Source organism: Perca fluviatilis, chromosome 21, assembly GCF_010015445.1.
Source record: "Perca fluviatilis chromosome 21, GENO_Pfluv_1.0, whole genome shotgun sequence".
Classification (NCBI taxonomy): Eukaryota; Metazoa; Chordata; class Actinopteri; order Perciformes; family Percidae; genus Perca; species Perca fluviatilis.
In genome coordinates, this window is record NC_053132.1 from 1,242,436 (window position 1) to 1,254,651 (window position 12,216).

Here is a 12,216-nt window from a genome sequence, read left to right on the forward strand (position 1 = left end):
CGTTTTTATAATTGTAACGAGTAACGATGCAGCACATGAAAAATGTATCGGAGTAAAAGTAAAAGTGGAAGTAGGAGAAAATAATTATACTTCAGTAGAATACAGATACAGCCTTTAAGTATTTAAAGGAACACGCCGACTTATTGGGACTTTAGCTTATTCACCGTAACCCCCAGAGTTAGACTAGTCCATACATACCCTTCTCATCTCTTATTGGGACTTTATCTTATTCACTGTACCCCCCAGAGTTAGACTAGTCCATACAGACCCTTCTCATCTCTTATTGGGACTTTATCTTATTCACTGTAACCCCCAGAGTTAGACTAGTCCATACAGACCCTTCTCATCTCTTATTGGGACTTTATCTTATTCACTGTACCCCCCAGAGTTAGACTAGTCCATACAGACCCTTCTCATCTCTTATTGGGACTTTATCTTATTCACTGTACCCTCCAGAGTTAGACTAGTCCATACAGACCCTTCTCATCTCTTATTGGGACTTTATCTTATTCACTGTAACCCCCAGAGTTAGACTAGTCCATACATACCCTTCTCATCTCCGTGCGTGCTGTAACTCTGTCTGATGGCTCCAGCGGCATCAGGCCAGCACAGAACCTGCAGGTTACTGGTTCCAGTAATCCTACTGCTCCCAATAAGTGACAAAATAACGCTTGGGAGGAGTGGGAGGAGTGATATGCTCGCAGCAAGCCTGTCTGAGAATATAGTTCCCGGTTTGTTTACGGTTAGAAGATGGCTGTGTCTCATGTTACGTTGTTTTTTGTACACGCTGTGACTATACAAATCACAACATGTAAACAGGAACATGTTGGTGTTATTTTGTCACTTTTGTCACAGTTGGGAGCAGTAGGCTAGTTGGAACCAGTTACCTGCAGGATCTGTGCTAGGCTAAGCTAATGCTGGAGCCGTCAGACAGCATTACAGCACGCACGGAGATGAGAAGGGTCTGTATGGACTAGTCTAACTCTGGGGGTTACAGTGAATAAGATAAATTCCCAATAAGTCGGCGTGTTCCTTTACGTACAGCAGTGAAGTAGTTCTACTTCGTTACTATACATCTCTGACTATTAATAAACCTACTGAAGAGCTGGTAGACATATTGTCATTATATTTTGAGCACAGTGACAATAAAGATCAATCTATTTACACGGTTAGAAAAGTCTGTAGAAATATACTGTGTTAATATGAAGGAATTTCCTGTATTGATTTTTCACAGGTGTATTTTTTTTGATTAACAGAAATGTCCATTTAAAAAGGTACAGAGAATATAATAGTCTACAGAATTTTCAGTTTTTTTGATCAACAGAGATATCCATAAACTTAACGAAAAAGTTGATGGTAATTTTCTGCCAGGACATTATCTGTTTTTCTGCAGACTTTTGTCTTACAGTATGATATCACACTGCAGTGTTCAAACCCAGGGCCTTTTCAAATACCTTCTGTGCATCCTCAGCAAGCATGTCGAGGAACATGTTGAGAGATTTGTATGTGGAGACAAAAGAGAGGCCCATTGCTGCTGGGATTCCTAAAAATGGAATACATCTAGACCCTTCCTCTGCTGCCATTAGTGAAAGCTCAATCATTGAAGAGCACAGTATCTTAATGATAAGATCTTTGCTTATTTCGTTTCCAGCCAGTGGTGATGTCATCACTGCTCTTATCTCATCCAAAGGCTTCCTTACAGTCTGAGCAAGACGCTGCAGTGACTCCTTATCAAGACCAAAGGTAGCTTGGTATTTTCTAATGGTAGTAACCATCATGGCCATATCAGCAGCAAAAGAAAGCCCAAGAACTGGTACAGCTGCTCCGAGTGCAGACATAATGGCAAGGTACTTTATTCTTGCCTGTAAAGCTTCTTTCTTCTGTATGATTATTTCAATACTGACATTGGGCAAAGCCAACAGCAGAGCATCCCTCTTGTGTGCAGGAAGTTCTTCCTGTAAGGTTTTCTCTAACAGACGGAAATCATACAGGTGGAGTTTACGGCTGGCCACCAGGAAGACTTGTGGAGACTGAACACGTCCTTTAAGACCTGCGTCACAAAGAGAACAGGAAGTTAACTTCACATGATGAAATTAAAACAAACTGAGAAATAACCTCTTAAGCCTACACTTCCCAGAAACCCTCTGCAGGCCCGACACAAAGACAAGTAGGTCGTTTACAGTAGAAATATTTGTTCAGATCTGAGAAGATGGGACCCTCATTATGGGGCTCTACCAGTGTTCATATGATTCATGTTATGACCTGTTAACATAGCCAATGTGGAAAGTTATTATCTTGTCCTCTATTAAATCAAAGTGTCTACTTGTGACCCTTGTTGCGTACTGTATGCCTTTAAGTTTGAGGCATTTGTAAATATCCACCTAACCTCAGACTTACCTTGAATGCAGTCCTCCCTGATTTCTTTAAGGGTCTCTTCTCCGTTGAACTCTGACCCGCGAGTTTCTCTCTCATCATGTATGTTGTGGTCAATCTTTGAGCGAACAAAGTAGAACTTCTTCTTCATCTTCTGAATCTCCTCAGCGAGCTTCACATCATTTTCTCTGAAGCGATCAGCTGAGATGATGATGAAGAAGTCATACCTTTCAAATTCAACAAGCTTCAGGTACTTGTCAGCTGGAAAGTTGGTGGTGCCGATACCAGGAAGATCCCAAAGTGTAACATTGGGATAATTTGGATGGGGGTATGGTGTAAAATCTTTGGTGGTTTCTTTAACACCAGTAGGGGCGGCTCTTTCCTTATCGCTGTTGCGTATGCCTCTAAAGGCATTAACAAAGGTGGATTTACCAGAACCAGACTCTCCTGTGATCGCAATATTTAGCTGAACATTATCCTGCTCGTCCAAATAAGTCTGGATCATTGCAGCGGCTGCAGCACATCCATTGGTTTGCAGTTCATTTCGAATTTCTGCCATTTGTTCATCTTCCTGTGGATTATCCATAGCACTTCCTGAAGAATAAGTAAAAACAGAAAATCATTGAGTTATTTTGATTCAGGAAGTTGCAGCATATACAAGTTTAACCTCATCTAATCATTCATTAAAATACAATAAGTTAAAGTAAGGAGATTTCATTTAAATAATGATTTTTTTCCAAGAATGTGTGTACACTGTACACTAAATTGTTGACTGCAGTCAGTGATGTTTTCTGGGCAGGAAAACATGCAAAAATTAATTCAGTAATGTCTAGGATAGGTATGATTAGGAAAGAACCCGATACTTAGCATTAGAGCCAGGGCCTTGCTCAATGTCTACACCTTCAAACAAATAATGATCCTTGTGACTTCCTCCCTCTAAGTCAGAGGACTGCATTCAGAATATAGGCCATGTTTATGTTTTCAGACCCCAGAGGCCTGTACTACCAATCCAGATCAACATGCCCTGGATTTCTTTCAGTTACCGGGCTTAACTTAACCTAACAATAACCTGTGTCATAACTAGTTCAATCAACCCAGGGTTTCCCAATCCAGGGATGCGTGTTCACATAAAAGAGGCGGTGTTTGCACAGCACGACCAATCGCAAACATCTACCAGAGCCGCATATTTTATTTAAGAAGAGCAAACTATAATTCTACATAAATATGAACAACACAGACACGGTTTTACAGGCAAAACACAATACAGTCGCTGCTTCCTAAAACAGAAAGGAACGGTGGCAAAAAAATAGCCAACGCTGTAAATATGTAAATCACAACGCTTATTAATATCACTTCTTCATCAGTCAGGCAAAATATCTGAATTACACTTGTGCTTTCCATAAACTGTTGTTGCTTTAGCCTATTATTTCAGTTGCAACCCTGGCAGTGGTAAGCCATCTTCAGAGCAAATAAAAAATATAAAAACATAATTCAAAACAACGTGCCGCATTGGCAACACACGGCTGAAGAAGCCGACAAAGATATGTAATTTCCTCCGCTGAAAATCTATATCTTTCATAAAGATACCCATCAGGGAATGTTAACGGGGTTGTCGGTTTCTAAATGTTTTAAACTTTTATGATTGCACCTCTCTCTCTCGTGCACTGAGCTCCAGACATGACAGCGTTTGATTTTCCGTATTCCGACGGAATTCCACTACAGGTACAAAGGCAACAATAGTGGTTATTTCGGTCATATTGATGAAAGAAACGTTGGTGCCAACAGCTCTACACCGATGGGTAACACAGGTAGCATGAGTAACGTCTTTAAACACAAATGACCCCAATGATCTCATAATGAACTCATGCGATTAAAGCAATGCAGATATTTGCTCTGCCTCGGGGTGAACACCATACATTTAGTTTAGAGAACATTCCCAGATGCTTAAACCCTGCAGGCAGCGTTACATAACAACTGATAACTGCATAATCTGTCCAGGACCGTATCCATAAATCAGTTTAATAGTGTTTCTTGTTACTCATTCATGCTGTAACCTTATTACATAAGACTACTAATACAAGGAACAGTGCAAAGTTCCAAACACATGACAAATCTGCAGCGATTCGACAGGAAATTCACAATATTGACAATATTAAAGAGATAGAAAGAGATAGAATTATATGTCTTACCGTCTGTGATACTTGAGGAACGTTACGACTCAGCAGGAAAGTTTAACTTCTGTCTCTGTTGTTGTTTTGTAGTGTTTTAAAGAGTTCAGCAACTTAGACATTCAACGATGTGACCAATGAAAACGTCCTGCTGTGGGTGACAGAGACCAATCAGTGTCTGCCACATCTCCTTGAAGGCGTTATCAGTGAAATCACATGGTTTACAAGAAACACGGTCTGTTAGAAAGAAATGCCAATAAACCAGAGTACGTTTTCCTCCCATCCCTGAATGTTATGTGGAGTAGCCAGACCTTCCTCCAGCGTGCTTTGGAGGAGGGTCTGGCAAAGCGAGATTACTACTTTGCAAAACTCATAAACAACCTAATTCAAATCTCAACAATGTAAATGTGACAGTCGCCATTTGTTATAGTTGAAAGATCCTCCAGTGGTTTTAAAGCTCAACAACATCCAGACATATCTTGTGTTGATCAGAAATTCTTCATACATGCAGACATCACTGACTGTAATTAATGTAAATATTGGTATGGACAAACTCTTGCAGCATAAAAGTTCATAAAACTATCTCAATTTTAAAGGTGCTCTAAGTGATGTAGTGATGTAGTGTTTTTAGGCTTCAGCATTTTTTGTCACATACAGCAAACATCTCCTCTATCAGCTAGCTGTCTGTCCCCTGAACACACTGTAAAAAATATCTCCTCTATCTGCTAAATGTCTGTCCCCTGAACACACTCTAAAAAACATCTCCTCACTATCTGCTAGCTGTCTGTCCCCTGAACACACTGTAAAAAACATCTCCTCACTATCTGCTAAATGTCTGTCCCCTGAACACACTGTAAAAAAACATCTCCTCACTATCTGCTAGCTGTCTGTCCCCTGAACACACTGTAAAAAAACATCTCCTCACTATCTGCTAGCTGTCTGTCCCCTGAACACACTGTAAAAAAACATCTCCTCACTATCTGCTAGCTGTCTGTCCCCTGAACACACTGTAAAAAAACATCTCCCTATCTGCAGCTAAATGTCTGTCCCCTGAACACACTGTAAAAAACATCTCCTCACTATCTGCTAGCTGTCTGTCCCCTGAACACACTGTAAAAAACATCTCCTCACTATCTGCTAGCTGTCTGTCCCCTGAACACACTGTAAAAAATATCTCCTCACTATCTGCTAGCTGTCTGTCCCCTGAACACACTGTAAAAGACGTCAACAAGACATTAGTACAGGTTATACTATACAGACAGAAGTCAACAAGACATTAGTACAGGTTATACTATACAGACAGAAGTCAACAAGACATTAGTACAGGTTATACTACACAGACAGAAGTCAACAAGACATTAGTACAGGTTATACTATACAGACAGAAGTCAACAAGACATTAGTACAGGTTATACTACACAGACAGAAGTCAACAAGACATTAGTACAGGTTATACTACACAGACAGAAGTCAACAAGACATTAGTACAGGTTACACTATACAGACAGAAGTCAACAAGACATTAGTACAGGTTATACTACACAGACAGAAGTCTACAAGACATTAGTACAGGTTATACTACACACAGAAGTCAACAAGACATTAGTACAGGTTATACTATACAGACAGAAGTCAACAAGACATTAGTACAGGTTATACTACACAGACAGAAGTCAACAAGACATTAGTACAGGTTATACTACACAGACAGAAGTCAACAAGACATTAGTACAGGTTATACTATACAGACAGAAGTCAACAAGACATTAGTACAGGTTATACTACACAGACAGAAGTCAACAAGACATTAGTACAGGTTATAATTACAAACAGACAGAAGTCAACAAGACATTAGTACAGGTTATACTACACAGACAGAAGTCAACAAGACATTAGTACAGGTTATAGTACACAGACAGAAGTCAACAAGACATTAGTACAGGTTATACTATACAGACAGAAGTCAACAAGACATTAGTACAGGTTATACTACATACAGACAGAAGTCAACAAGACATTAGTACAGGTTATACTACACAGACAGAAGTCAACAAGACATTAGTACAGGTTATAATACACAGACAGAAGTCAACAAGACATTAGTACAGGTTATACTACACAGACAGAAGTCAACAAGACATTGGTACAGGTTATACTACACAGACAGAAGTCAACAAGACATTAGTACAGGTTATACTAAAAAAGACAGAAGTCAACAAGACATTAGTACAGGTTATACTACACAGACAGAAGTCAACAAGACATTAGTACAGGTTATACTCACAGACAGAAGTCAACAAGACATTAGTACAGGTTATACTACACAGACAGAAGTCAACAAGACATTAGTACAGGTCTACACAGACAGAAGTCAACAAGACATTAGTACAGGTTATACTATACAGACAGAAGTCAACAAGACATTAGTACAGGTTATACTACACAGACAGAAGTCAACAAGACATTAGTACAGGTTATACTACACAGACAGAAGTCAACAAGACATTAGTACATTTATACTATACGACAGAAGTCAAAAAAAAAGACATTAGTACAGGTTATACTATACAGAAGAAGTACAAGACATAGTACATGTAAAAACAGAAGTCAACAAGACATTAGTACAGGTTATACTACACAGACAAAGTCAACAAGACATTAGTACAGGTTATACTATACAGACAGAAGTCAACAAGACATTAGTACAGGTTATACTATACAGACAGAAGTCAACAAGACATTAGTACAGGTTATACTACACAGACAGAAGTCAACAAGACATTAGTACAGGTTATAGTACACAGACAGAAGTCAACAAGACATTAGTACAGGTTATACTATACAGACAGAAGTCAACAAGACATTAGTACAGGTTATACTACACAGACAGAAGTCAACAAGACATTAGTACAGGTTATACTACACAGACAGAAGTCAACAAGACATTAGTACAGGTTATAGTACACAGACAGAAGTCAACAAGACATTAGTACAGGTTATACTATACAGACAGAAGTCAACAAGACATTAGTACAGGTTATACTACACAGACAGAAGTCAACAAGACATTAGTACAGGTTATACTACACAGACAGAAGTCAACAAGACATTAGTACAGGTTATACTATACAGACAGAAGTCAACAAGACATTAGTACAGGTTATACTATACAGACAGAAGTCAACAAGACATTAGTACAGGTTATACTACACAGACAGAAGTCAACAAGACATTAGTACAGGTTATACTATACAGACAGAAGTCAACAAGACATTAGTACAGGTTACACTATACAGACAGAAGTCAACAAGACATTAGTACAGGTTATACTATACAGACAGAAGTCAACAAGACATTAGTACAGGTTATACTATACAGACAGAAGTCAACAAGACATTAGTACAGGTTATACTACACAGACAGAAGTCAACAAGACATTAGTACAGGTTATACTACACAGACAGAAGTCAACAAGACATTAGTACAGGTTATACTACACAGACAGAAGTCAACAAGACATTAGTACAGGTTACACTATACAGACAGAAGTCAACAAGACATTAGTACAGGTTATACTATACAGACAGAAGTCAACAAGACATTAGTACAGGTTATACTACACAGACAGAAGTCAACAAGACATTAGTACAGGTTATACTATACAGACAGAAGTCAACAAGACATTAGTACAGGTTACACTATACAGACAGAAGTCAACAAGACATTAGTACAGGTTATACTATACAGACAGAAGTCAACAAGACATTAGTACAGGTTATACTACACAGACAGAAGTCAACAAGACATTAGTACAGGTTATACTACACAGACAGAAGTCAACAAGACATTAGTACAGGTTATAGTACACAGACAGAAGTCAACAAGACACCATACAGACAGCTAAAGCCAAAAATGACCTTTCTTAATAAGCCATGCAAAGCTACAGGAAGCAGCAAGACATTAGCACAGTTACACATCAACAATATCTACATTTAGTTTAAGAAGCCATGTAAGCATCAGAACACAGCCAGGCAACACAGACCCGATCCGTCTTCTTGCACTGTTCAACCATGCAAAGCAGATACAAGCAGTAATAAAAAGATGAAATAGGCTACATCACTTATGAGGGAGGTGTTAATACAGCACAGGTTAATAAGATGGTAAAATAGTTAAAATACAGGTTAATTTTTCATACATACCCAAGGAATGCAGAGCGGGCTATATTTCATCAAACATCAAACATGTTAGCAGCAGGTCAGCAGTGATAACAACAATAATATTAAATGACCAGGAGATTAAAAATGTTCACAAGTTTTTGTGAAGTTATGGTAGGTGGAGCAGTTTCTTGTTCCACTTATTAGAGGCTCTAACAGGAAAGCCTGATTGACTAAAGGAGCTGAACCTGTAAGGGGTTACACAGTCCCCTCTCAGAACAGAACGAGTGCTTCTAATGTTAGAATTATTTTTGCTTAACCCTCCTCTTGTCCTCGGGTCAAATTTGAACTGTTTTCAAAAAGTTTCTATCATAAATTTTGGTTTCTTTCAACCAAATTGTCACAAGAAATAACATGGATGGTTCCCTACAACACTCTGCACAAGTAAAACAAATGATAAGTTCACAACTTTAAATGAATTTGTGTGTTTTAGTCAATAACATTGCATTTTTAAAAAAATGGTCGTTGAAAAAAGCGACAAAAGTGTCATTAAAAAAAATTACCAAAACTTTGAAAATGTTTTTTTTAATTTTACATTTTGACCCAGAAAAACAAAAAGTTGCACGGTCGACGGGAAGTCAACACGAAGGTTAATAAAAGTATTGAGTGGTGGAGGAGCTTTGTCATTCAGGATCTTGAACATTAGGCAGGTGTCATTGTATTTGATTAGATTAGAACTAAGGATGGCATATTTGTTAAGAATTTTACAATGGTGATAAGTATTGTTCTTTCTGTCTAGCACTTTGAGGGCCTGTTTATACAGAGAGAGAGAACAGGCTTAAGGGTTGTATCTTTTGCTTGTGTCCAGCTTCAAAGTCAAAGTATCTTTATTAGTCTCTCCCTGAGGAGACATTAGTTTTGGACACTGGGAGAAATTGCTGCAGGAGTTACAACAGAGACACACACAAACACAGGGTTCAAACAGTTAAAAGACAAATGTACATTGAACATTTGGGCTACTCGAGCTGTGCAAATAGCAAATTACCATTTTCTATACTTGTAATATATACAGCTTGTCATACAATATAGTAGATGGGGGATGATCATTGAATCCAAATATAATTTTGCTGCTGAACTTGTTAGGCAGCTTCTTATATACCTAAAATTGGCTAGATTGTATTTAGTTATTCACTTTACTTGTTTTTTGAGAGACCAGATGGAGTCAAGGATGATACCGAGATATTTGAAATGAGAGAGACAACTTGAAAAACACAGAATATCCTGTTAATTCACCACCATCTAGTGGACATATGTTGTCATTACATCACACCATCTTTAAAATGGTCAACAAGTCAATACTCCAGTCATTTCATAACTGTTTCATCCAATCCACCCTCACCTTCAGATTATTGGCATGTTTGGTTCCCTGACTGAGTTAAACAAATGTCCCCTCAACAGAATCATAAAGATGAGCAGGAAGATCACTGGACAACCCCAGACTCCACCATGTTACCCCAACATTCCAGGGTCTCTGTTGTCTCAAATTCCGAGGCGGGTATGGCTGCAGCCTGGAGCGTCCCATGTCATGCCGTCCAGTCTCATGCCATCTTGTCTCATGACGAGGCTGTCCAACGGTAAGTTCAGAAGGTCAAAAATACGAAATCGCGAGTAATATTCCAGATGGAGTCACCGGAGTCACGGGTAAGTTCGTGATCACGTTTCTTGCAATCAATTGAAAAACCTTTAATGTTAAAGTAACAATTTTAGCCATACATATAGTTTGCTGATTTCTGGATGTTATTGTTGTGTCCCTGATGTTAACATACATTTGATGAAACCTGCATCAGCATTGGTTGACATTTGTTAGCGAATATTAGCTAACGCAATTTATGGTTGCAGACTTTCATGGTTTCTTTCTGTGATTTTCCATAAAGGGGTGATAGAATGATTATATAGGGCATTTCACACTGTTCCTTATGGTCTCCTAATGGGGTATGTAACATTGGTTGGACTGAAAATGGCCCGGTTGATATTTTATTGGCCCTTATGCATCCCTGTGTTTCGGCCCTATTTGTAACAAGAGCTTTTCTTCCAAATATGGTATGGTCTTGAATATTTAGATGAGCTGCGCGCTGATTGGTTGAGGGAATCGCCATACACACACATTAGAGACGCGTGCTGATTGGTTGAGCGAATCCCCAATACACACACATTAGAGACACGACAGAATCTCATATTCCAGACACTGCAATGTTTCATTACCAAATTCACTTCTGAGACTTTTTCTTTTTTTTTTTTATAATTTTATTTATAACAGTTTTTATACAAACACAAAACAATCAGTTACATAACATGTATGCACAAAGTATGTTATACATAAAGTAAACAAAAACACAACAACCCCCAAACCGCACCAGATAGAAAAAATAAAATGAATACATAAACTTAAAACCTTAACAATGGAGTGAAGTGATAAAATAAGTAAGTGATCCATATTATAGGCTCAAATATATTTCAACTCTTAGAAAGATGCCTAAGGAAGGGCCCCCAGACTTTATCAAATTTTTTAGAAGCATCCACTTTGGAAAAACGAATCCTTTCGAGCTTGAGGGCAGCAACCATTTCAGCCAGCCATTTATGAAAGCTGGGTGGTACAGTGGACTTCCAGTCCATCAAGATCACTCTTTTACTTCTGAGACTTTTTCATGCGAGAAATCAACTATATAAAGCTCAAATATGGCTAATTGCAAATTTTGTCCGACTGTGTGTCGGAGTTCAGCGGCCGGTGCTGCCTGGGTTGCACAGTCTGACGAGAAAGCGGCAGCCTGCTGGGCTCCATACCCAGGGCAAAGTCACCCTTTGTGGATACTGCACTACGGGGCTCCGCGGCCAGCTGCCGGCATAACTCTAATATATTTACGGTTTGAATTTTGTCACGGCACTTATATAACATCTACCCCAATGTCTTATAAAGCTAACCGTTTTGTCCGAATTGATTTTAAGGCATTTTTATGAACTCAGGGTCTTGTTAGGACGAGCAGCTACCTAGCTAGCTAGCTATATGTCCCATTCAATACAATGGGAAACAATTGCAGCTAGCTACACTTTCGGCATAACTATAGTATTTTACAGTTTTCATTTCGTCACGCCACTTATATAACATCTAACCCAATGTCTTATAAAGCTTAGCTAACACGATTTCAATTTTAATGCATTTTTGTGAATTTCAGAGGTCTCGTTAGGAGGAGGCTAGCTAGCTCTCATTGATGGACTCCAGCTCACCGCAGGCTTTATCAATGAGACTTGCGGACAAGTGGCGTTTATTTCCCCGATCGTTTGTTTAAATAACTCAACACATTATGAATACACACATTATAAGAGTAACTGGAACCTGTGGTAACAAGCTCGCTGACCGTGCTCTCACTCACACACACCGGGCATTTAGCAGGAAGAGGGGAGGGAGAGCAGAGAGTTGCAGGCCCTTTAAGATTTCATATTACAGCTAACAGACAACTGTCTAT

The 12,216-nt window shown here is 38.9% G+C and overlaps 1 protein-coding gene across 1 annotated transcript; it reads right to left on the minus strand.

Moving 5' to 3' along the window:
* Nucleotides 1-986: 986 nt before the first annotated feature.
* LOC120551401 (interferon-inducible GTPase 5-like) lies at nucleotides 987-4,640 on the minus strand. The gene is made up of 3 exons (XM_039788825.1): nucleotides 4,563-4,640; nucleotides 2,398-2,967; nucleotides 987-2,050 (listed from the first exon to the last, which is right to left on the minus strand). Exons 2-3 carry the CDS (start codon nucleotides 2,957-2,959, stop codon nucleotides 1,416-1,418), a joined length of 1,197 nt encoding a protein of 398 aa, XP_039644759.1. The 5' UTR covers nucleotides 2,960-2,967; nucleotides 4,563-4,640; the 3' UTR covers nucleotides 987-1,415.
* Between the last annotated feature and the right edge of the window lie 7,576 nt (nucleotides 4,641-12,216).

Bases quoted from the DNA above. Each gene is read 5' to 3' on its own strand.
- LOC120551401 (XM_039788825.1), bottom strand. From the start codon at position 2,959: ATGGATAATCCACAGGAAGATGAACAAATGGCAGAAATTCGAAATGAA. The intron at 2,051-2,397 runs GTAAGTCTGAGG...TTTGTGACGCAG, and splicing joins CAGGGAGGACTGCATTCAAG to GTCTTAAAGGACGTGTTCAG.